Here is a 26,446-nt window from a genome sequence, read left to right on the forward strand (position 1 = left end):
TCACATCTGTCTTTCAGAAGGGCCTTGGAAAACCCCATGTAGCCTGCCTACTCTTTGACTGAGCAAGAGTCCATGGGGAAAGGGCCCTATCCAGAATCACATCTCCTTTCAGCCCTTGGGCCAGGGTCTTTGCCCAGAACCTAATAATGAATAGCAATAATAATCATTTTTTTTTAAAAAAAAATGGTAGCTCCAGCTAAAGGAAGCTGCTGGCTGCTGGGGGGTGAAGTCATTTTTCAGGGTGACTGGCTATAGCCACGGGTAGGCTGCCCATACTCCAGTGGTTGGCACCACACCCTTGCACATGCATTGGCAGCACTAACTTGGATCACATGTTATATTTTTAAAAAGAAGAAAAGGCATGAAGTTGAAGTTGAGAGAGGACATGTTGGGAAGAGTAGAGAATGATTATGATCAAAATATATTGCATATATGTATGAAATTCTTGAAGAACAAATAAAAATATTTTTTTTCAATGGGAGCTCCAAAGTTTCCTTTCCCTGCCCGCGTCTGCAGAAATGAAATGAGAAAATGATTGGAATCACAGGCCATTTGAGACCTCCCCATCATTTTCCAATTGTCAGTTTGACCTACTGAGTGGGCTCAGATTATTCTGAAATATCAGCAGCCATAAGGCCTCTAATGGCTGGAAGTTATTGGTAACGTGGATAATGGGCACTGATGTTATAGTATCCACGCCGCAGGCACCAGAAAGGTCCTTTACCAGGCACAAATGCCATTGCTTCTTAAACTAACCACAACCTAGAAGGGTCCTGTCCTGATATTTTATAGACAGAGAGATGGAGTCTTGAGGAGGGCAAGGGCTCCGTGGACATGAGTTATTGTCCCATAGACCTCCACCTGTGGTCACATGATTTAACCCACGTCTCCCCACTGTTTCTCTACATCGTGGCTTCTTTCGGTTCATCAGCTTTCTATTGCAGCTGTTAAAGCAGGATGAAACCCAAGCGGCCAGCAATAGTTGGGCACAGCTTTGGGTAGTTTGAATGTTGTACTTACAGTCTTTGATGGCGGTCTTCGTCTCTTCAGCATCATTGAAGAAGGAATAACCTGGGAAAGGAAGGGGTAGAGAGATTCACAAACTCTCCCGTGCAATCCTGGGGGCTTGCCGGGTGAGGAGGGGAGGCTTGGGGGAAAGGGAAGTGATTCTCCCCTCGGGACACTTGGAGACTATCAGGCCCTTATAAAGCCATCCTGAAACTGAACAGCAGCATCCTACTTTTTCAAAGCTTGCCTAAGAAGAACAGCTGATGCCAGGGAGTCCACAAGGCTCTGTGGAGCTGCTGGTTGAGCTCATCTAGAATCCAGAAACTCTGGGCTCTGAACTGAACTGGACCACCGTTGTCTGTGCAGCTTTGCCTGTCACAGGCTCTCTGGGCTCGTTGCTTCGTCTCAGTGGAATATGAGGTTAAACACCTACTCTGCTCCCTTCTGGCCCTGGGCCTATGATTTCTGACATGGGACTGTAATCCTCGGAGTTCAGGATGACTGAGGTGTGATAGCCAAAGGGAAGAGAAGGAAGACCATGATGGTTCCTTACTCTGTAGAATGGTGACCTGGACTGGAGTTTAAGATCATGTTTCCAGGAAGCAAGTCAGGTCAACAGACACCTATTTCCTAACTCGGTGTCTGGCATGAGGACTGCTTTCTCTTTGCTGACACGATGGAACTCTTTGGCCAAATGGCCAACTAGAACAGGGTCAGGGACTGATGGGAGATGTTTCTGGTTTCTACATCGGTAGAAGCCATTCTGTGACCCCAGGCTTTCTCCTGAATTCTACTTCCAGTGATCAGGTCTCCTTGCTTCTAGACCTTCAAATCTTACTGCAATATCTACTGAATGGATGATTCTCTGGGCTCTGGAAGCCCCTCTAGTGCCTCTTCTAGTTGAAGCTTCCATATTCCATGTCCTCTTCTTGCAGAGACCTAGACTATGGGGTACCCAAGGCACAGATAGTTACCCAGAATGTAACTTTTGTCCAAAAAGAGCAAACCTCAGAATGATTGTTCTAATGGTGATTATGCCCAGAGGGGCAGTGGGCCCACCATGTCCTGGGCAAAACACTGGAGTGTAAATTCTGGCCATGAAGCACGTGCACACAGACTTGTCTGAGGAACCTTAAGGGAAGAACTTCAGAATGGAGCAGGTAGTGGGATTGAAGGTGTATGCAACCACACCCTTGGGAGGTTTTTGAATGGAGTTCCAGGATCCTCTTCCCAGGCTTGCTATGACACACTCAGACTTGTCACCATTTAGGGAGCACACTCCCTGAGGATAGGCTTTTACTTCTAGCTCAGGGTGGCTACTTCTAGCTACCACTCTCTGCTTTCCTGCCGGCAAGACTTCCTGATGGCCCAGAGCAAATGGAGGCCCTGGACAGACTCCCAGAGCTGGAAAGTGCTCTGAGGTTTCTCTGCCCAAATGGGAATCTCTGCATTGGACACAGTGTCCCTGTCAAGGTAGACAGCTTGGCTCCCCAGAGACAGGAAACTTCCTGCTTTCTGTGTCGGCCAAAGTAACCTTTCCAAGAGAAACGGGCAAAACCGACAACTTTTCAGATTCCTTGAAATCAAACATAGATGTGTCTGCTTTAGTGCCCCTCCAAGCTCCTGGGCCTCTTGGTTGTACTAATATAGAAGGAGCTGCTACTTAGTGAGTGTCCTTATAGTTCTGGGCCAAGTAATTGTTCACCAAATCCTCTAAAGAAGCCCAGTGGACAGCAAAGTCAGGGGATTTGGACAGGGGGTGCTTCTGGCAAACCCTATGACTTCCGTGTGTAAGAGTTGGGACTGTATTAGTGACACAACGTGTCCTTCAGATTTCCCGGCTCTTACTTTGTCCTGATTGCCTGTGGAGTGGCCCCGCACATGGTCTGACCAGAGCGGAGGTACAGACCTCACACCAACTGCTCTATCGCGAGGGGGAAAAACAGCGCATGCTCATAGCATTCCCGTGCTACTGGTGCCACCTTCTGGCCATTGGATCCTGGACTGAAAGGAACGTACTAAGAAAGGCAATTCTTTGGACTTCTCTGGAAACAGCAAGGGGAAAGGTCTCTTTCATTGTCTCCATTTCTGCTTAGTCAGGGAAGAAGCCTTGGACTTCCTTACTCGAGCTTGAGTTTTATTTTCCTTTAAAACAAACCCTATCCAACTTGTTTCTCGGCTTTTGCTTTTCTTTCGACTAAACTCTCTACACGGGGACAATGGAATTTCTGGCTACCGAGAACTTTTGACTGAGTGCTGGCAACGTTTGGCTATGAGAGTCACGGAAAGGGAAGCAGGTGGCAGGGATCCGGTCCTAGTCTCAGCACCCGCTCCCGAAGCTTGCGGACACTGACCTTGCGAGCGAATGTTCTGGAGGATGAAGTACAGGTACTCCCCACAGATGCCGGCCGCCTCGATGAACTCCTCTTGCGTCATGCTGCATAGCTGCAGGCCGCTGACGTTGAAGTGGCAGAAGGAGATGCAGTTGGCGTCAAGTTTGTACTGGTCACAGCAGAACTGGAGCCATTCCCAGACATGGCGCTTGGTCCAGTATTCAGGGTGCACCGATGTCCAATAGGAGTCACAGGCTGCACCAGAGCACAGAGAATTAAGAGATGACAGTCTTCAAGGGGCTCCAAAGACTACTCCAGTTACGTTAGCATCTTTGCCCTTTGCCCAGTGGGAGGAAAGGGCTTTAGATCTGGCATGTTCTTGAAGGGTCCAGGTCACCTTCTCTGCAGAGATGACGAGAGAGAGAGAGAGAGAGAGAGAGAGACAGAGAGAGAGAGAGAGAGAGAGAGAGAGACAGAGAGAGAGAGGATTCTGTAGGTGGTTGCTGGGGCCAGAGAGAGTATGAGGCAGGTGGGAAATTATTTTATCTTTTTCTGGTACTTAAGAGGAAGGTACTCTGTAGCACGATTAATAAAAACCCAGAGACAGAAATTGGGGTTTAACCTGAAGGTCAGAAAAGCAAAACAACCAGCCACTGGCTCTTACCTCTACCTCAGCCAGAAATGGTGATCCTGCCTCCATGAATCTCAGAATGAGACTGTGTGAGGGCTGTCTCCTCCCATTTTATATTCCTCTCTAATGCTGGGATTAGAGGTGTTTCTATGGCAAACTCCTGTGGCTACTGGGATTAAAGGTGTGTGTCACTACTGCCTTGTCTGTAAGGCTGATCGGTGCAACTGTTTTACTCTTTAAACTTTAAGCAATCTTTATTTATTAAAATATAAATGAAATATCACCACAGTACTCAATAGACAGGGAAAGCAAAAATATTCCTCTGACAACATGGTATCGAGAATAAGAACTGGGGAGTTCTAAAAGAGGTCTTGATTCAAATTCTGATTTAGCTGCTTGCCTTTTGTGTAAGTCCCATAGATATTTAGGCTTCTGATTCCACAGCTGGAAAATGGGGATTTGTTTGACCTACACGGTTGTTACAGAATTTGGAGTTTGGAGTTATAGAATTTGGAGGCCAGTGCCTAGGGAATTACTAACCAATCTAATAGTTATTAACTGCCTCTGAGTGCCAAACTCTATCTGAAGCTTGTTTGAGTCTCTGTGTTAATGGACAGACAGCCATGTTGGATAGCTGTTTGTGCATAGCCTCTGGCCATCTTTTCCAAGGGTCTGGGGCTAGCTAGACACTGCCCATAGCGTGGCAGACCTTGGACCACCATAACAGATGCCTGTGGAGGAAAGAGATCATGGAGGAGTTAGCTGTACTGATGATCCTATGTTCCTGCTGGTGGTTTTAGATTTATTCTCTCCTGTGGTCAGAGTGCCTGCTTCTGCAAAGGATCTGTGTAGACATTCACACAGTTACAGGTGCTGCCCTGACTTGGAGACTGGGATGTACGCGGTAGCACCTTGTCCAGGCGCTCAACAGTCCTTTCTCAGCGTTTTCAGCAGAAGCAGACAGAATGGCGGACTTCGGGATAGACAAGGGGTGAGAAATCCCATGATTTAGAAGCGTGTCGAAGAGAATTGCTGCTACAACGACTTTTCTAACACAATTCTCTGTTAGTTCCTGGATTTTTTCCTTTTTTAAAAAACTTATCATCCAGAGAACTAAGACCAGAACTGGATAGTGTTCTAGAAAAATGCTTGAACTCACCCAGCTAAAATCTACAAGTAATTATCATGCAAATAACTGAGTTATATATTTTGTCACAAAACTCTAGGGCATCATTGGTCCTTAAAAAGCTGTAAACTAAAAAAAAAAAAAAAAGAAAAGAAAAAAAGAAAGAAAAAATAGACAAGGGGAGGTACCAGGCTTTTAGTCAGATTCTTTGTTGGTTGCAGGCAGCTAACTGCACAGGCCAGGACGCACAGTGGTTAAGTTTCCACTGGGCTACACCCCAGCCCTGATGAAAATGATTCTTGCATTCACCACAGTGTCTCTCCATTTACTCACCTGTCAATCCACGACCCATCCATCGATCCACCCACCCACCTGCTTGCTGTCCTTCCAGCCAATAACTGAGAACTTCCCTCCCTGTTCACGAACTGGAGACAACTCCTATATCATAGCTTGTTCTCCAGACAAAAGGAACTCATGTTTTGATGCTATTATTAATGCTATCACTGTCCACCTGCTTTGTGTGTGCCACAAATAGCAAAGTAGGAATTCATGGTGGACAGACACATTCGGCCCTTGTCCCTTGGTAGATGAGGAACTTGAGGACCAGAGGGGACCCACTTTCCTTAGATCCAACTAACAGGGGCTAACAGAGCTGGGATGTGAGCTGTGGCCCGTCTGCCTTGCTCTTCTCAACCCCCTGTGCTCATCCTCAGAGGATCAACACAGAAAGACATGGCACGTGAGGAGAGAGGTGGGCAGAGAGCTAGAGAGGAGGTGACAGTCAGCAGAGTGGCTGCGGTCCCTGGCCCAGGCTGTGTGGATGATGGAAAGTGAGATCCTACAGTGGCAGTCCATACCAGCTGGCATTGTTGCTGTTGCTATCCCCCTGCCTCAACATTCTCACACCCGCTGTTGCTGTGTGAGCCCAGCTAGTTAGCCTGCTGGAGGCTAACTCTGAGGTGCCAAGCCCTGGCTGGCATCATCTGGTGTCTTAAATTCCTGCAGTGATCCTACCATATAGGTGTGACGGGGCTACTTCATAAAGATAGAAGCTGAGTTTCCCTCTAAAACCCAGGCTCCTTCTGGAAATCTCTACTTACCCGCTGTTGAACCTTTTGGAAAGCCCAAATCCTACACTTGCTTCATTTTAAAATCTTAACCAGTTTTGTCTTTCCTTTTTTCTCCTGGAGCTGGAATTTGAGCCCAGGGACTCATACCTGTGTAGCAAGTGATCTGTTTAAATCAGCAGCCCCTTAACCAGAATTTTACATTCACATACATGAAAGAGCCTGGATTTCGCCAGACTTGTAAGTGCTGGTGCTCCAGCCTTTTGCCCAGTAGTTGAAGACATAGAGGGGATGGCTTAAACCTTCTCCCCTTTCCTTGGTCTCCCCACTGCTGGCTGGAGCTGGCTGATCAGGCTCATGGCTGGTTCCCGGCAGAGGGCAGGGTCTCTTGAGAAAACAGACGCTTCCTGACTTCTGTCTGTGCTTTTCATCTACTGATTTCTGGCTTGAGTAAACCTAAGAGGCCTTTAGACCTTCCTGGTATTCTGATGCGAGATGTTTATGGTCCTTGACATTCTTTGGCTGCCGGTCCTGCACGGGGCCTGACTGAGATGGCTATCATGCGCTGCTGTGTACCGTACAGCACGTTTCTCTTCAGGGAAAGCTTTTGCTGCGTTTCTGTTCCCTTCCCCTCTCCATTTCTACCGCGGGGTTATTTTGTTTGGCATTTAAAGGTAGACTCCGTTGTTTCTGGAAGCCAAGAGAGCCTTCAGAACCCAGAGAAATGAGAGGTGGGCGGCCAGTGCCGACGACATTGGCGAGGTGTTGCTGGCCTGGAGCCCCGCTCTCTCCGCTCCTTTGGGGAGCTCACTTACAGAGCGGGCTTTGTGTGCAGCAGGGGCCTGGGACCCAGCTAAATGGTGGCTGGCCTTTCTCTCTGCAAAAGCCCTTCCCACAGTCTCCAGAGCTGGGAAGAAATGGCTGTTCTCAGTGATGTGGAGGCAGAGACGGTTGGTGAAGGGATGATTCCATGGTGTCAGCTTTAGGATGAGGGCGGAGGCCTCAGTGGCACTGCTGAGGACCGGAGGAATCCTGCCCCAGGGTCTTTATTACCTGCCCCTCCACACTCCCTGCTCTCTGCCTGAAGGTGCCTTTCCCCATTCTGAGTGGTTTCTCTTCTCTCACTCTCTCTCACTCACTCTCACAAAGAATCTTCCCCTCAGGTGCCCTTCTCAGGAGGTTCCAGAAGGATTCACAGCACCTCTCTCCTCAGATCTGGAGCTCTCTTCACCCTGAATGAGGAGTGCTAAGAGCCCCTTCTAATTCCCCTGACCCTTAGGCCACAGGTATTCAGTTAGTATTGCCAGATCAACCAACGTTTATGATCTTTACCTTAAGGTAGGGAAACAGGTTCTAGGAGGTTACTGGTTCCCCCTCCAGGGTCACAGTGGCCATTAGTGAGGTAGTTAGGCACCCTGTAGATGTCTTGCCTCATGCCACATTTCCTGGTCCTAAAGCACCAAGTTGGCGCAAACCAAGATTTGGTTGAAGGCAGGCAGATGTACTCATATTCACCACACAATTATGTCAGCAAGTCTCTCTCTCTCCTCTCTCTCTCTCTCTCTCTCTCTCTCTCTCTCTCTCTCTCTCTCTCTCTCTCTCAAACTTAGGTCTGAAAAATCAGAAAGAAGATGGAGAGGTGATGATACCAGTGTCTTCTATCCTAGGAAATTACATGAAAAATGAACGCAGGGCAGATAAAAGAAGGGGCTATTTATATAAGAATTATATTCTCTTGCTGACTCATGTCGTCTGGGAAGGTAGAGTGTTCTTAATGTGTCTCTCATTTACCAAACCCACCAAACTTTTTGGAGAAGCCGTGCTAAGAGACCTGTTTGCCTAGGTTCCTAGTTGAAGCCAGCCAGAATCCTGCGCCCAGAAACCTGGATGCAGAAGTCCAGAGGCCACCATTAAGCAGCAGGCTTTGCCACTGCCTTTGAAGTCTGAAGTGGGTCAGGGCACTTGAGGGTCAGCTGCCTTGGGAAGACAAACTGAGGAGCCTAATTCTTCCTTGATTCCGGGGAAGTTCTCTCAAATGAAGCTTTCAAGTTGGATGTATTTAGCTTCATTGGGACTTCAGTTTTCGCTGCTGGCTGATGTGCTCTGGGGTCCTCATGATAGGGAGGTGACACCCAGGCCTGAAGTAGCCCCAGGTAGGGACATGGAGATTAGAAAGTTCATGCCATAGCGGACATTAGCTGCCCAGCTCCCGTAGCAGGCCTGTTCATTCTCAGAGCATGGGTAACTAGAACAAAGGCAACCCAGTACCAGGCGAGGGGGAGACAGACAGACGTCTACTTTAGAGGAGGCCTGAGTTAGACAACTTGGGACCGTAATTAGCATGATTTATTAGCATAGGGAGTTGGGAGAGTTTTTCACCCAAGGCAACAATGAAGAGAGGTGGTGGGTGAACTGGGTGGTTTAGGGCACCATCAACTGCAGCTTTTGTGACAGAGAGGAAGTTCTGTGGTGATAAATGGCCGCTTCCAGGTTTCCTCTCAGTGCTGGGCCGGCCCCATCCTATAACCTCTCTTGGCTTTTCATTCTCACCTGGAAATAACTTCAGCCATGAGCACTGTAAGAAACTGGGTGACTTAGACCGTAAACAGTATTAGAACGTGGACGGAGAAGAGAGGAGAGCTGGCTGGGTGTTCGCAAAGAACCATGACCTTGAGAGTTAGGGAGACCTTGCGAGAGCCAGGCCTGAGTAGCCAGGGTGTGGCTTCTCAGAAGGCCTATCCAAACCAGAGGGAGCCAGCAGTGACTTCCCTGAGGTGCAATTTCTGCTACAGGACTCAGCCTAGACTTCTGAACGATTTTGCGTGTGTTCTTTGATTTTGATTTCGAAATTCTTAGGCCTGTGCCCGTGGATGCACTCTTGCCATTCTGTACCCAGCATATGAGTCTTAGAAAAGCCCAGGTGTGATTTAAATGCGTTCCCCTTGAACTTATACTTAAGATTTTTTTGTACTATTCTTTTACAAAGCTTTCCTTGAAACCGGATAATCAGAGCTGTTATATTTCTTTTCTTTCTTTCATTTTTATTTCTTAGAGACAGGTTCTCACTATGTAGCTCTGGGTGTCCTGGAACTCACTGTGCAGACCAGGCTGGTTTTGAACTTTCAGAGAGCAACCGGTCTCTCCTCCCCAGCACTGGGGTTAAAGGCATGCGCCATCACACCTGGCCATCACATCTGGCCAGCACACCTGGCCCAACAGCTCCTTCACTCCTTGAGGGCTCTGATGTACTTACTAGCCAGCCTGCTCACCACTGTGACTTTCAAGCTGTCTGCAATACTTTCTATGAGGTCTTATATCACAGCACCCATTTTACAAACAGGGAAAGGAAGGCCCCAGGAGACAGCCCTTTTGAAAGTCACACGGTGGGTAAGGGATGGAGTTAGAGTTGGGCGATACAGGTCTCATTCTGGTCCTGCAGCTGAACTGTGATAACAGCTATGCTGAAGGAAAGGGGAGGAGTCTGCCCGAGGGTGTGCGGGTGGAGGGGGCCAGCACCTAGTCCTCTCCACTGCCACCTGGACTCTGTGCTATGATAGACTTGAGGCGCTTCTTGGAATCTATTCCCTAGAACTTTCCCGGGCTGGAAAGTTCTGCTCTGGAGAGAGTATAAACAAAATTCCAAAATGAAGGAGTCACGTGTTGGCACGGCTACTTTGAAGGCCAGGGAAGATGGGTGTGGGGAGGAGGCTATCTAGGGTACAGCTCCAGGAAGCAGGGGTGAGGCAAGGACTTTTCAGAAGGTAGACGATTGGAACTTATTTGGATACACAACCTTTTAAAAATAGATGCACATGAAACCCCTCATGGTGGCGTGTGCTTTTGATGCCACTACTGAGGCAGGGAGTTGGAGTTGGCCTGCCCAAGACATCTCCTACTACATACTGTGACTCTGTTTCCAAAAACCATGTGGCCCAGCCAGCCATTGGTGGCTCACGCCTTTAAACCCAGCACTCAGGAGGCAGAGGCAGGCGGATCTCTGCGAGTGTGAGGCCAGGCTGGTCTACAGAGTGAGTTCAGGACAGTGAGAGCTATTACACAGAGAAAACCTGTCTCAAAAGACTAAAAACAAAAATGAAAATAAACCCAATCAAACAATAACAACAATCAAACCCACATGTATGCGCATGTATATGAAATAGAGAGTACAGAGTTTCTACCCGAATAAATTGTCTAATATTGACAGTTCTCTATTTTGAAAAAGCCGAAGCCAAGGATGAATTAATAAAGCTCGAGAGTGTTTTGCAATCTGCGACTGCGCCCTTTCGAGCCTTCAGTGCGGTTGACCGAAAGTCCTGCTTCAAAAAGCAGGGCACAAACCCTTTGTAGTAAGCACACTGAGGACACAGGCTCAGCAGCTCTTGCCTGAAGTCATTGTCAACGTTTGAAAAGAGCTGGCTTTTCTCATTAGGCTGAGCAGGGCACCCCGCCCTCCCCTGGACATGGTTTGTACACAGGGCGCATCACTTCCTTGGCTGTTGGTCTTAATTGCTGACTGGGAGCCTTAGCACTGAGATCTGGGCTGGAGAAAGGAGAGAGGCAGATGGGGGGCGATTGCCATCTGTCTCGGAGTTGCAAAGTGGTCCTGGATGAGATGACCCCCGACAAGTTTCAGGCACTTGTCTCAACACCTGACAACAGGATTAATTCTCATTTTACACTCCCAGCTTTAGGGAGTGGGTGTATTTTGATGAAGGAAAATGTGTCAAGAAGTTTGATGTCACATGGCCAGCAAGTGGCAATGTCTATATTCAAGATGGAGATCTGTGGGCAGCGAGGAGACATGCTTTAGGAGGCAGTGGTCAGGGCATCCTGACTGCCCCGATCTATTCCTGGTAGAGAAGGTTTTTTATAGAAATTCAGAGCCGCATGACACTTCTCTGATGATGTTCTTGTTGGGAGGAGAAGAGAAGATATTTTATTTTCACTGGTCTCATATCTGGATGGAGATTTCAAGTTTTTAAAATGGTGGTGAGAGAAGTTTATGTTTCTGATGTGTCCTGACGCGGGATTCAGAGACACTTCTGGAAGAATGTTAGCAACGACATTGTCTCACTGTTCCTCACACTAATGGAACTGCCAAGGCCTCAGACTGCGGAGGGCTGCCCCCAAGAATCCAAGAGTGTACAGAACTAAGTTACATGCTCAATTCCATTGGTGATACCTTCTGTTATGGGTTATATTGTTTTGTTGTGGCAAATATACCAAACATAAAACTATTTTAAGCTTTTTTTGGTTTGTTTTTTCAAGACAGGATTTCTCTGTGTAGCTCTGATTGTCCTGGAACTCACTCTATAGACCAGGCTGGTCTTGAACTCAGAGATCCGCCAGCCTCTGCCTCCTGAGTGCTGGGATTAAAGGTGTGTACCACCACCGTTTGGGTATTTTAACCTTTTTAAAATATACAGTTAGGAGAGAAGAAGTATGTGCACACGGATGCAACATTAGCACAGTCACGATCTTTAGAACTTTCTCTTTACCCCAGGTTAAAGTAGCCCGAGTTTTGTCAGTGCTGTCCTATGCCACGGCCATCAGTCATCATAGAGGGGATTGGAGCAAGAGAGGCTAAATTGGAGTAGACAGGGTTAAAGCCAGTCTCCACTTTAAGGTCACATGGAACCTGGCCTAGACTCTGGTCAACTACAGAAGGACAGGCACCAACAACATGAAAGAACAAATACCCTAAAGCCTTCACTTTCTTCTTTTCAAGTTAACCTCTTATCTAAACTTTTGAGGAAAGGTGAATTGCATTTTTCACCATTTCCAGGATATCCGGATACTTCTCGGCACCAAAGGAGAGCTGCACTATGTATGCAAATGAGTCAAGTCCAAATGCAGCGATCTCTCGCCGTTGTGACATGGAACTGTCATTCACAAGGGTCACCTTGAGAACTGCTCTACTGACTTGCAAAAAATATTGCAAAAGAAATACCCCATAATGTTCTAGGAAAGTATGATTTTTTTTTTGTTGGACCCCATTCACAGCTATGGCTCAGTGCATGTGGACTACAGACCATGGGTTGGGTAGACCCGATGGGGTCTTCCAGCTGAGAGTGGGAGGTCTCATGCGTGCAAGCGCGTGTGGGAGGGAGTGGGGGGCATATTACTGTGATTTAGGGATCACTTCTGTTCTGGGAGTGCAGCACTGGCCTCTAGCTCTAACTAAAGGCAGGAGTTCTTTGTGGTGGGTGACAGTGTGGACACCTCCTGATGACTCCCTACCTCTGGATTCTAGGCTCAGCCCTCTTCAGGCTGGTGCGCTCAGGGTTAAGTCTCTAGGAGGACTGATGGCTGGCTTCACGGGTGCTTGTGTCACCTGTGGGGTGTGCACCTGCTGTGCTGGCAGCCGGTTGGGTTTGCTGGGATGTGCAGTCACCCAAGCACTTACTCAGGTGTGGAGGCCTCAGAGGGTTTCTGGGGCAAAGCTCAGCTGGCCTCCCTCTACAGTAAGATTTACATAAGGGCTCAAGCTTCCTACTTAGGTACAGAAAAATGAGCTGGGGGTTGGGCTGGAGAAGGAGAGTGAGAGAAGGGTGGAGAGAAGGCTTTAGGACTGGCAGGGGACTCGTGTTTACTGATCATTGCTCTGAGGCAAGTTACACAGTTTACACAGAAATAGGAAGAAGCAGGAGTGAAGATTCTAGTCTTTTCTTCCCCCACAAGGCAGAACCCCCTTCCCCGCAGCTCTCCACCAGCCTCTGTCCTGAGCACTGGCATTTCTAGACTCCCCAGTACATCCTGCCTGAACCCAGTCCCACTACCCTTGGGTGGAGACCCCCAGGTGTCCATACCTGTCTGATGTTCAAAGGCAGGGTAATATTCTTCATTGCTGAACAAATCAGTCCAAGACATCAGGGGGTCACAGAAGGATGTGTTGGGTAGAAAGGTGCTATGGGTTACGGAGTCCAACATCACCCTGGAATATCAGAGAGGCTGTGAGAATGTGTGGAATATGGGCTTCCACAAGCCACATGGTGTAGAAACTCCCAATAGAACGGCCCTTAGCTTTGAACAAGAACAGTAGTCAGGCACTCCCATTAAGTATTTCCCACAGATAGCGTTCTTTGGTCCTCACCAGATCCTGCCTATCCCCATTGCACCTATGAGAAAACTGATCCAGAGGAGTTGAGACAGTTGCCCAAGTAACATCACAAGAAAGTTGCAGAACTGGGATTTGCGGATGGAGGTTCACATTGTGCAATACTGCCTCTTTGACAGTAAAGACAGAAAAGACTTTTTCTCTTTGCTCATGCCTAACCTCTCTCTCACTATATATATTATATGGTATATATAGCATATATTTTATATGCTATATAAAAGTGCACTTTGGAAGATAGTCAAGCCTTGCCCTGTGTGATTCTATCCAGAATGCTGAACCAGTCAGCTCTGAAAGTTTCTGTGTTATCATGTGCATGTGTTTGTCACAATCTTATTTCCCAGCAAAAAGAGGCCCAAACTGGTGTTGTGACATTTTTATGCATTAGACATGTGCATATGAACACACACACACATGTCACACTATGTTATTTCAGTTAGTGAACATTTACACGATACCCTGCAGCAATATTAATGTGCCAGCTCAATCCTCGACCTTCCCAGGAGTTCTGTTTCTACAGATGAATACCACATGGTGTTCCTGACACCGGAGTTCTCTCTGCTTCAGGCGTGCTCTAGTACTTCCCTCAGAGCAACCCCTGGGAAAGACTCTTTCACGGATGAAGGATGGGGCTCTGGGTTTCCGGGTAGGGAGTACAGCTGGCAGGAGATGGAATCTGAGTGGCAACTCAGGTGGGCCTGCTCAGAAAGTCCCTGCTCTTATCTGTTACTCTGTGCTCCCTGAGCCCCTCTTTATGGCGGTTGGAGGGGATCTCATGTAAAGGTATCTGGCCGAGACTGGGCAGACCACAGGTGTTCTTGCCCGGTCAACCTCACCTTTGCTTCCTCCCATAGGCTCAAATGCTGCGTTCTGTATTTCCACAATCGTGTGTGTGTGTGTGTTGGAAGATTTCATGTTTGGAAGATTTTTTTTTAAAAATTTGTTCACTTAGCTTCATTTTTTTTAAGTCTTGAAATAAAATTGATAAGATAAATTGGCTCATTTTCTTTAAGTCGTGAAATAAAATTGATGAGATAAACTGGCTCAAACTCTATTCACAGGGAGGACGCACCAGCTCAAAATCACAGCACTGGCAAAGGCCAGGGCAAGAGCGAGAGTCCACATCCACAGACAACATAAGACAGAATCAGAATGTGTGAATGCTTCTCCATCATTAATCCAGGGTCCCTCAAACCGCATCCTTTTACCTGTCACCATGCTAATTCTACTGAATCCACTTGCTTCTCTGAACACAATAAATTAAAAATTCTGAACAACCATCTTTTTCTTTTTCTTTTTAAGGTGAAAGTACCTTGGAAGGGAAACTTTATGTCAACATCACAAACGGGAAAGCTAGTATTCTTTAATGTTCATAAAAATGAGTGTCCAGCTGCAAATCAAAATGGCTCGTTCACATACCACTAAACCACGAGTTAGTTATCTACAACCTGAAGCCAGTCCAGCCCACGCCTCCTTTCTTTATTTTTCCTGAAGCCAGAAATCCTTTTAGATTTTGAAATGCTTGTTTACTTAGCATTCTTGATTTTTGTCTTTTGGCCAGCGAATCATAAAATATTTACTACTCGGCCCTTTGAGGGATTTGCCAACCTCTGGGCAGAATTACCTTCTGCTTCCTCTGTGCTGTAGAACCAGGGCTGGAAAATACACTCTGCCTTTTGCTAGGAAAGGAAGTGGAGATCCAGGGAATCTGTGTCACTTGCTCAGGGTCACACAGTCAATGGGCAGCAGAGTTAAGTTTGAGGGAGGCCCTAACTTTCCCATGTGCTCTGTTAGCTTCCCCACCTAAAGACACAGTTTCTTCCAGGTACATTTATGTAGTGATTACTAAGAGCCACAGTGGTCCTTTGAGATGCTCACAAATCTACCATCATGATCACTGACATCCAGTGTGCAGAGGAATTGTATGCTGGTAAGTAAAAACAAGAGTTCTTCATCTTGGCTAGCATCTCTAGGCCAGAACCTGTATAGTAGTCCCCAAGAAAGGTCTCAAACTTTCTTGATACCTGAATAGGGACAGTGGACTCAGCAGTTATCATAGCCATGGATATCACGTGGGAGCCGACAATCTGAAGCCAAGACTTCCTAGCTCTGAGCTCTGATTTTCCCATGGATTGGCCAGTTTTCTCTCTTGAGTCTGTTTAGGGTGGGGTTGGGGGTGCCAGGGAGCAGGATTAAGGCTGAACACCACACTTAGTCTGAACTCCTAAAAAATCCAGAGCAAAGGACGGGAACAGCCTCACCCTTTCTAGGCAGGACGCTCAGAATACCTCTGACATGACCTTCACTGAATTCGAGAAGGTGGACCCCACAACCCAGTCTCCATCCTCCAAAGATGAAACTGGACCGGCTTTGCCCTTCTTCACCCACATCTGACATATAGAAGACATTTAGTATTTAACAAGAAGGGTATTAGGTAAATTGAACTGGATCTTATAAAGCTCAGGACTGTTTTTGATTAGTAGGGTGTTTACCCCCTTGGAGGGTTTCCCCGCTCCCTACACACTAGCCCACCCCCTTGATCTGTAATCTCTTCAGCCCTGCACACAATGATGGATTTGGTTCCCTTTGATAATTCCTTCTATGGCAAATTATACCCATTAGATTTGCTTAGTGGGCTTAGCTGGCCTATACATGCTGTTTTCCTTCCACAATTATTTCTTGCTTCTTTGGGGAGGGGGGAGGTCTTTTATGAAAGCAGTGAACAGTTCTTTCCTTCTTTCCTTTTTGTTTTGCTGTTGTTGTAAGAAGAGGCGTTATTAAGTCTAAGCTCACCACAAAAGGCCATGGCTACTTAGCCAGCATGCCCTAGGTGTGCGAGCTCTGGAAGAAAGGCTGCTTTGTGTTCAGCTGAACCTTTTCTTTAGGCCTTGGAAGGTGCTTGCAGGAATTGGGCATTCTGACTGTTTCTTTGATGTAGGTGGATCACAAGTGTGGTACCCTCTTCTCGGTGAGGATTCTGGACCAGGAATATGTAAGACCAGGTCTGGTTTTGCTCAGCCATTCTCAGCATGGTATGGGGGTGACAAAAAGCTCCAAGGGGAGGGTGATAAGGAAAATAAGGCAGAAAAGACCTGGGTTAGATAGACTTCACACTGCACGAGATGGAAAGAGGACACTAGAAGGTTCCCGGGCCCACTGGTCAACCCACACTCTGATTTGCCATTAGGAAAGATTTCCGGACTTGGAGTCATGATCCTGCCTTTTGCTCCTCTGTAGACCTTAGTTCTTCACCTACAATAAGAGACGGACTCAAGGTCAGCCCCGGCTACATGATTTTCTTCAGGTTCCCACCTGATCAGCCGGACACTTCCAAACCTGCCTACGCGTCCACATGCACAGCCACATTGATAACATTTGCACTGCAGTCAAGTGAAGTCTCCAAATAAGCAAAACACAACTGGTACGACACAGATTAACCCGTAGCCCCAGAAAGTCCTCTGGTCCCTTCTTCCTCCTTCCCTCTTATTCCTGGCTAGACAACGCAGCCAGATACCTTAGATGTCCTGGATCCCCACGCCCTGACTTTCCAACAGCAGACGCAAGCAGTTTCTCCTACATTAGTTACCGCTCTGGCTGCCTCATGAGTAGAAAAGGATTGGTATGATCAACCCCAGGGTGGTGGAGTCAGACGCGCTCTCTCCCACTGTCGAGAAGGCTGATAGTAGGTACCTTTGGAGTGAGTCAGGGCTGGCCTGGAGCTGAGAGCTTCCAGAGACTTCCTGTCCCCTTTTGGAGCAAGCTCATACACCATGCACACACACACACACACACGGTCCACCCAACCAAAGGCCCAGGCTCATGGGCTTCCGTCCTACTTACAAACCAATGGCAGCAAGAACAGGCACGTTGCCCATGGCCTGAACCACCAGAGAGGTAAAGGCGCAAACCAACCAACCTTGGCCAGTTTGCCAGAAGAGGAAAATTCCTCCTTGACCCTGACCAGAATCATCAAGTTCATTTTGGGCATGTGACCAAAAATCTACCCAATTAAACATCTACGCTTTGGCTGTTTCTCTCCCTCCCATTCCCTTCCTTTTCTCCCCTCCCCATCTCTGCTGTGTGGACTTGCCAGGCAGATCAGGCTAGCCTCACACTTGAGCCAGTCCTCTTGCTCCTACCTCCTGAATGCCGGTGTATAGGCATTGGCTATTTTCTTGTCAAAACGTCGCTGAACAAAGCCACACCAGTGCAAAATAAGGAAAAAGACTGAGAAGGGTTTCTGATATTCCACCTTCTGGGCAGTGCCGTGGAGTAGAGAAATTGCTTTTTTTCCTCTAAAGCTCCATGACTCCCGAGTGTCCACGGGGCCCAGAGCCCCACAAGCAAGGAATGTCAGGTTTCCTGCCCACTGCGGCTCTTTAAGAAGGGCAGGATGCGGAGCGCCCAATGAGGGCATTTCAACACTTGCAATAAAGGAAGGCTTGTGGGTTGGGTACTTGAGTATTTGCTCTGGAAGCTACCTCAGCATTGTGGGAACCAACTTGTTGGTGGCTTATCGAGTAACTCTTCATTTTTTTTTTCGTTAGCTTACTTAGGACTTCATTTGTTTGTTTTTAGCTGTTTTTCTGGAGGCTCATGGAGGGAAGCTGTGGGTTTTGATGCAAAAATCTCAAGTTTTAGGTTAAAGACATAAGGAATGAATATTGTTTGTGGTACTCACCAAGCAAGCGATGTGGGGCACAATTCCTAACTACTTGTCTGCTATAATTTCTGACTTTCTTACATGCATACTAAAAGTTTTGATTTTTTTTTCTTTCTGGCCTGCCATCTCCGATAACCCCCTTTCCTCATCCTTAAAATGGACATTTTCATATATGATCCTCCGAATGTCCTGAGGATTTAATAAACCAGCTAACATAGATAGAGTAGCTAAAAACTTTCACTATGGAGAGTTAGAAGAGGCAAAAAGCTGCTGTCCCAAACATGTTGAATCATAGGGAAAAAACCTTGTAGAGAACATAAAAGCAGATGAATTAAACTTTCATGTGGATGGGCAAACAGAGGCTTGGGTCTGGGACTTTGGACTAAACACAAAGCTGTCTCCATAAATTATCGGGCCTTCTCGTGCCTCAGTTGTCCCTTCTGTAAAATGGAGACGAAGTTTTTAATGTTCTAGGATACCATTTCTGTCTTAGGAAATTCTCAGCACCTTAACGCAGATGCGGGAGAGCATGCGTTTCCAGCTTCTGCCAGTAGGGGGCGAATACACATGACCCCAGCACGCACGCAGAGACTGATAAGGTTTGAGAAGAGTGGAAAAAAACCCTAGCCACTGTTTTTCTGGAATCATTCTGTTCTAAGGGGCTGTGGAAGGGTCAAATGGGATTCTTTTAAACTATTTTGTACAGACTCCTCAAAAGTGGCCCAAACTGTAATAATACCATTCTCTCCTTCCAGAGGGACAGCATGGTGAGCAGGACCCCTCCTCGGTGGGGGAGGGGGTCTGGGAGTGAAGTCAGGGTTGGGGAAGGTGGTGGATTTTCCTTGAGCTGGCTATCTGTGCAGAATCCGGCTTCCCTCCTAAAGGCAGCTGAAGAAGGGGCAGAGATTTGAGTTGCCTGTACACATTCTCCTCAGCTGCTCAGCTTTAGTGGATCCAAGGGAAGTGGGAGCCGGTGGAGAGGGTGGGTGGCCACTTAGCCCGAGGAGACAAAAATCTCTCCGGCAAGCAGTCAAGGCTGAGTCAAACACCCCCGGAGTTGGCACTCTGACTGCCTCATGGAGGGGTGGGTGAGGGAGCTGGATATAGAGAGAGACTCAGTCCCAGGCCCCAGCTGTGTCTCTGAGCCCGGACACCCCTTTTAATTCATTCAAAAGAGCAAAAGAAAAGCTGCTTACGTGAAGACAAGTGGCGGCTTGGTCCAGACAGAAGGCTTTCAAGGCAAGAGAAGGCAGGCGTGCTCCCGGCACCAGCGGACGGTAGAAATAAAGGCACCTGTAGCCTTGTGATATAAGTGACACCTACAGACAGGTCCGTTTGGTTTTTCAGGTTTATGCACAGCCCCTTTGATGACGGTGACATACAGTGTGTGACACGGCTCCTTAGTGGTGGCGGTGTGTGGGGGGTGGCTCTCACATGCAGAAAGCTTCCCTTCCTCCTGCTTTTGTGCCCAACTCCCACCGCCCACCACCCGGTGAGGGGACCCCGGAAACAAGCAAAGAATTCCTGCCCCTGGGAGTGCTTACAGGTGCATTCTCCGTTGAGCTAACTGGAGGGGAATTCATGCTTGGTGTCTGTCCATTGCACTCTTCTCCTCCCTAGCCAAGTCTCGAACCTTTGTGTGTGGTGTTTGGCCCCTTTCTGGGTGCGCGAGGAAAGAAGAGCAGAGTTGGTTGTGGTAAAGAAGAAGAAAGGTGCTGCAGGGATCCAGTTCTGCACCCATCATTTTCCGGCTGTGTTACTGTGAATAAGTTAATGAGCATATCTGGGATTCATCAGATTAACGCAATAATGGAAGCCGTTCCTTGGGGCTGCTGGGAAGACAGTACTTGGGAATGTCAGCTAATCACCTGTCCTTAGGTGCTACAAGTTTCCTTTATAAGGCGTGTTAGTCAGAATTTCCCTTCCTTCCACTGATCCTGGTGGTGACCTTCCAACCAGGGGCAGGGGGAGAGCCTGTGGGCAGCTGCTCTAAGCACCCAGAGGGCATCATGTTTGAAAGGGGAGCCAGGAGATAACTTTCTCCTTTTCCCAGTCTCCTCTGCCTTACAGACGATCTACGAAGGGACCTTGTGCCCAGAACCACACACCAGGGGCCCTGACTTGGTTTGCAAGCTCTCAGTTGTCCCACTGAGAACTTCCCACTGTTTAGGACCTCTCTCTAATCTCACTGGTGACATATACGGTCCTCCGGGAGGAGAGTTTGTAGTCCTCCATCTTGTGTGCCATGCTTCCTCGATCTCAGGCAGCTGAGACACCAACATGCCCAAACTGCAGACTCGGAGCTTGAAGGCGAAAGCAGGGACTGGTTGGTTAGGTTTTCTTGGGAACGCTGGGCATGGGCACAAGCACTCAAACCCAAACACATGAATGGTGCAAAGAAACAAAAGGCGTTTCATCCGAGAAGTCATGTGTCATCATGGAAAAATAGCCGGAGAAAGATAAGTGGACTGTTGAGGACACGGGCTTAGCTGCCTGACCTTAGACAAGACAGCCAGCTTTTCGGAGTCCCAATTCTCCCAACAGTAATAGGAGAAAAGAGGATTAAGATAGCTATTTATAAAATCATTTTGCTGGGTGTGGCGGGGCTTTTAATCCCAGCACTCAGGAGGCAGAAGCTGGCGGATATCTGTGAGTTTAAGGTCAGCCTGGACTATACAAGCAGTGAAACCCTGTCTCAAAAAGTGTTTTAATTTCTTTATGTTTGTGTGTATATGTGCATTTGTGCGTCTCTGTGTCTGCGTGCTTGTGTAGGCCAGAGGTCAGCACTGGGGGTATCTTTCTCAATCACCCTCAATCTTATTTTGTTTTATTATTATTTTTTTAATTTATTTTTATTTTATGTGTATGAGCGTTTTGCCTGCCTACATGTATGCATGTGTGTCTGGTACTTGTGGAAGTCAGAAGAAGGTGTCAGATCTTGTGGAACAGAACTGGAGTTAGAGCTGCCTCGTGGGTGCTGGGGATCTAATCCAGGTCTCTGTGGGAGCAGCAGATCCTCCTGACTTTGAGACATCTCTCCAGTACCTTGGTTATTTTTGAGATGGTCTAACACTGAACCTGGTTTCATAGACTCAGCCACACTAGCTGGTCCAAAGCTCCTAGGATCTACCTGCCTCGACTTTCCCAGTGCTGGGATTGCAGGCACATGCTGTTGCACCTGGCTTTTTTTTTTTTTTTTAAAGTATGGGTTTTGGGATCTCTCTAACGCAAGTTCTCCTGCACAGGAGGCAAGTACTTTATCCACAGAGCCATCTCCCTAGCCCCCAGGGCAGTCGTTTAAAAACTGTCCTGTTTAAAGGGTGGGAGCAGGAAGAGAAAGTGAGTCTCATACTTCCTTTTAGATTCAAGAATAGTCTCAAAGATTTTCTTTAAATTTGGGTAAGATGACATCTGAACAAAAGAACCTGAACATGAACAAAATTCGCAATAACCGAGTTCAGATGCCCTCTGGGACTCTTTGAGTTTTAATACCTATGAACTGTCCTGGAGAAGCCTGGTTTCTGGGGGCTCCTATAGTCCTATATGCTACTTTCTCTCCTGCTGAGTTTTGCCCCTTTTTGCTATTGGTTTCTGAGCCACACACATACAATCTTCCCGAGGAAAAATTTCCAGGCAACATATGCTATTCTGTTATTGTTTTTAGAAAAGAACCTTTTGGAGAAATCTGCGTTTTTTTCTATGCCCTCGGTTGTTTAAGAGTGGAAAGAAATCTAGCAACCGATGTCTGTGACGTCAACCCTGGTTTGTCCCATGGTCCTGGGTGACAGTGTGGGAAATTACAGGTTTCTGAACCAGTAGATAAACGGGGAGATTAATACAAACAAAAACAGAGGAACTGCACTCCAATTAAGTATCAGCATCAAGTTTTGTCTAAACTTGAATAGAATGGATATTTGGGACCTCAAACACTAAGCTTGTAAAAGCTGCATGATAAATGTTGATGGAGACGGGATGTGGAAGTGGGAAGGGCAAAGAGCCAGGGGTGGGGGCCAGGTGGTAGAGCAAGGGCTGAAGTTATTTAGAATTCTCGCTATCTTCCTTTCAGGTCCTCAAAGTGACATTCACAGTCGCTAAGAAGGGTGACTCTGGAGAGAGACCTCTCAGGCTGCAATCTCTGCTCCGCTACCTTCTGACTGGATGAGCCTGAGAAGCCCCCCTTCCCTGGCCCCCAAACAACTGCAGTGCCATCTGATGTATTTTATTAATTAAATTTTGTGCAGATCATCAACCAGGGAGCTACTTAGCGACTCCTTTTTTTCAGCTGATGAATGTGAAGCCTATGGGCATAAATTTCTCAGTAGCAGTAGCAGAGCAAGCACTGTGCAGCCCCAGCTGTTTGCCCCAGGAGTCCAGCCTCTTAGGATCTGACAGTTCTGGGTACTCCTGGGGTTGATTTTTGAGTAGGGGAGGAGCGAATCACATTTATATGCAGCATCTTTCATAAACAAGTATTGTACTGGGGTGCCTCACCTATCTTACCTTGATTATTGTTTACAGTAACCCTAGGAGATGGTTACCATTATATTATTTTTAAGATAAGGAAACAGAGGTGTTGGCACTTGTTGGGGGGGGTGTCACCCAGCTGGGCTGGAGCCAGCTCTGATTGAATTGCAGCCTACCCAATATGAAAACTGCTGTAGAGAAACACCACCTCATCTTGGCCTCACTCTCTTGCTCTGGCCTCAGCACTGACCTCTTTGGGTGTCTCCTTCTCTATGGCCCAGGGTCTTCATATTTCCTGATCATTGCCAGTGCAGCCCCTCTCTAAGTGTACAATAGAAACCCTTTGGTGTGCTTCACTGGATGTGAAACCCTGGGGGTGGGTCTTGGGGTAAAGAAGAGAGCTAGCGTGTTTAACACACACACACTCGCACACACACTCACATGCACACACACACCACAAAACTATGTGAGTTAAAGGACATGCCATCTGACATGGGGCAGGAAGGTCCCCTGCAAGCTGGCACTGACTTGTGTCTGCTGCTTTCCCTGGAGCTGTTATCCAGGTCATATCCCCATCCTTTCTCCCCACAAACTGCCACCTTCACTGCCCCCCAACCCCAACCAGGCAGCACAGACTACAAACAAAAGTGAACTGAAGAGAAAAAATTGGGGCAGATCATAGACCATCAGGACAGACCTTCACTAGTGAAAGTTCAGGCTGTGGAGTCAGTCTCCATTATTCCGGCTTTGTTTTTGGGACAGACTCTGTGGAGAATGTTTACTTTTCTCTACTCTGTTGTTTCAACTAGTTAATGTCAGAATGTGTTTTGGTGGTTTTTTTTTTGGGGGGGGAGGATGTCAGTGGATGTATCTGATAACAAATTCCTGGCACCTGGTGCCTGGCACCTGGCACCTGGAGGCCATTTGATGAGGTATGGACTTCATGGGTACATTTCTTCATCCGTGAGGCATTTACTGTGATTGCTGATACATGGTAGGTCTCATTAGGATGGAGAGAAACGCAGTTGTTGATGGAGACCCCTGACCTTTGAGTCTGCATGCCAAGATGGAGAATGAATGGCGCTAACAGCGGCCCTTCACTGGGTGAATTTCCTGGGTGCTAGGAACAGACTAAGCATACTGCGCATATTAAGTCATTTGATTGTTGCGCCATTCCTGCGATGGGTGTGTCATTATCATCACTTAAAATTTACTGATGAGGAAAGAGGGATAGAGAGTTCAAACAACTTGCCTAATACCGCACAGCTGGTAGAACCCTTCTCAGGGTTTGGATGCAGAAAAGCATGTGGCCAGAGTTCCCTGACTTATGTCATGGTAGTCCTGGGAATTGAGATGTACCAGCTTTCTGATTTGATGTTTTAAAGCATAAAGGGTAGAAATGCGCTGGTCTCTAAAATTCACAGCATGGACTTAAGGCTATAGACGTTAAAACACTCTGTCTATTGATTGTGTAGTCTGAGATTTTCTTTTCCCTTTAATTCCTCTTTGGGCATCTTCTCCCATCTTTAGCCACTCATGTGTCCTTGCTGATTAAAGATCTCAGTTTAGTTGAGAGCATCAGTGAGGTGGCTCTCTCTGTCTCCTACACACTCCTTCTTGGCTGTGCTTTGGAAGCGATGGGTCTTTGTATATTTGCAGCACTGAACAATTATGGAACTTAAACACTGGCAAAAACTGGTTAGTCACAGTGTTATAAAGATGAATAATGCTGTAATAAACATTACAGAATTTGAGTTTTGTTTTGAGACAGAGTTTTGCTATATAACCCTGACTGTCCTGAAACTTTTTATGTAGTCCAGGCTGGCTTTGAATTCACAGAGACCCACCTGCATCTGCCTTCCAAGAATTGAAATTAAAGGTATGTGCCACCATACCTGACTTGAATTTAATTTTTTTCTTTTTGTTTTTAAAAAAGGTTCTCATGCAACCAAGGACGGTTTTGAACTAAGTCTGTAGCCAAAGACAACCATGGACACAAGATTCTCTACCTTCCAAGTGCTGGGATTATGGGGTTATGCTTCTCTGATTTATTTATGAAGAGCTGAGGATGAAAACTTAGGCTTCATGCATGCTAGATGAACACTCTACCTACTGGGTTACATCCACAATAGAACCGGATTCTGTTAAAACCGTGAAAATACCAATCTCCTATTTACAAGGGCTTAATTACGTGATGTTTGTGGAATGGCTGCTACACTGTCTTTTCCCTTTGTCGGTAGAGGCACTAAAAGGCGACCCTTTGCAGACTTCTTGCTCAGGCTCAGGATGGTAAATCTGAAGCCATGATATGCACGGGCATAGATATGACAGGTTCAGTCAGGGAATCCCTCTCCAAGGAAGGATTTTGAGGACAGAATTTCCCCTAGTTCTTTTCTTATTAAACATTAACACTCTGGCAAGCATGAGGGTTCCTTTCTGCGAATGCTATCAGAGGTGACCCTGTGGCCAGTTCATGCTGCTGCCAATTTATTTATTTTATATGCATGGATATTTTGCCTGCATGCCTTCCTTGGTGCCCTCAGAGGTTAGAAGAGGGTGTTGGAACCCCTGGAATTGGAGTTACAGATGGTTGTGAGCCACAGTGTGGGTGTTGGGAATTGATCCTGGGTCCTTTGCAAAACTATTCTGTCTTCTTAACGGCTTAGACATCTCTTTAGCCCCTTAGCTTTTAGTTTCTGTATGTGTGAATGAATGGTTGAGTATAGACAGAGGCCAGGGAACAAAGAGGGGCCTATGAGAGGAGAAAAAAAGAGGGTTTAAGGGAAAGGGTGGGGGGTGATTGATATGAAAGTGTGCAAGGGAATGCTGGGAATGGGAGGGCCCAGGTGGATCCGGGCATGGGGACCAGAGAAAGAGGGGGAAGGGAACAGAGTCAGGGCTGGAGTAGCCAAATGTGAGTATGAATGAAAATGTCCAAAGGAAACCTGCTATATCTTGTATGTTAATTAAAAAAAAACCAAAATAATGCTTTAAAAAGATGTTACTGAGTATGTGTTTATCATGCCTATCGATTTAAATAATAATCTTAGGATTTGAACACTATGCTAAATGTGCAGCTAAGTTATAATGCTTATCTGGATTTCAGAATTATTAGTGTATGAATTTGGTAGTTATAGTAATTATAAAAACCCAACAAATAAAATAAATCAGCATATATTTATAAAAAGTGAACGAGTAAGACCTGGTTATAGCTTCAGGGGAAAAGAAGTTGTCTGTGAACACGCAGGGGAAAGAGTTGAGGGAAGAAGTTGAGGGAATTACTGCAGTTAATTTTGAACGAGGGGTTTGTAGGATGTGAGAGAAGGGGAGGGGCTCTGTGGGATTCGATATCCCAACTGTACAATGAAGGACTGCAATGACCTGCTAAAAATGTATGGTTATTATGACCCAGACTTAGCCATCGTAGGAGTGGGGCTGTTATTATACCAATTTTATAGGAGAGGAAACTGAGGCTCACGGACTTCCTGTGATTTGTGTAAGGTCACCGATTCAAGCAGCAGAATCAAGGTTTCCTCCAAAGGAAGTCAGAGCCACTTGGGAGGCAGAGGGAAAAGCAGAGGAGGAGAGGGGGCGTGGCTGACCTGGCGCTTCCTGGGCCCAGAGAGCTGGCTCTGGTCCACCGTCCCAGGTAACCTCCTAGGGAACAAAAGCGGGGAGCACCTTTCCAGTTCAGGAAGACCTCAGTATGAAACAATCTCAGATTTTGTCGCTCTATAGGGTAAACACCTGCAAGGCAGCATGACAGTGGCTCACAGTGTCCCAGGATACTGGGTTCTTTCTTTCCTTTTCTTTTCAAAGTGTATTTTACTTGAAGAATGAGAGTTCTAGCAAGTTGCATTTTACAAATATTGGGAGTAAGAGTGGGAATTCCCACGAGAGCCTCCCACTTTCGGAGTATTGTTTCGAGTGTGGCATTTGGTGCATCTCATCTGAAAAGCAGATGAACAGTCAGGCTGAGGACGAAGATACTGTTCAGATGGCGCTTTTATCTACGTTATTCCTCCCGAGGAAGAATGATA

General features: G+C 46.9%; 1 protein-coding gene across 5 annotated transcripts in view; it reads right to left on the bottom strand.

Annotated features, from left to right (window-relative positions):
* Elf5 (E74 like ETS transcription factor 5) overlaps window positions 1-19,198 on the bottom strand; it is a 29,117-nt gene extending 9,919 nt beyond the window's left edge. Inside the window, exons 1-4 of one of the 5 annotated variants that reach the window (XM_057781163.1) lie at window positions 19,139-19,198; window positions 12,975-13,099; window positions 3,363-3,596; window positions 1,021-1,071 (exon numbers count right to left, since the gene is read on the bottom strand). In XM_057781163.1, the coding sequence (XP_057637146.1) occupies window positions 1,021-1,071; window positions 3,363-3,596; window positions 12,975-13,095 (406 nt within the window). In that variant the 5' untranslated portion in view covers window positions 13,096-13,099; window positions 19,139-19,198. Of the gene's footprint in view, window positions 1-1,020; window positions 1,072-3,362; window positions 3,597-12,974; window positions 13,100-16,969; window positions 17,002-17,119; window positions 17,174-17,418; window positions 17,631-19,138 lie in introns of those variants that run through there. The other 4 variants (XM_057781165.1, XM_057781162.1, XM_057781161.1 and 1 more) reach the window with 4 other exon arrangements.
* Between the last annotated feature and the right edge of the window lie 7,248 nt (window positions 19,199-26,446).

Source organism: Chionomys nivalis, chromosome 9 (assembly GCF_950005125.1).
Source record: "Chionomys nivalis chromosome 9, mChiNiv1.1, whole genome shotgun sequence".
NCBI lineage: Eukaryota > Metazoa > Chordata > Mammalia > Rodentia > Cricetidae > Chionomys > Chionomys nivalis.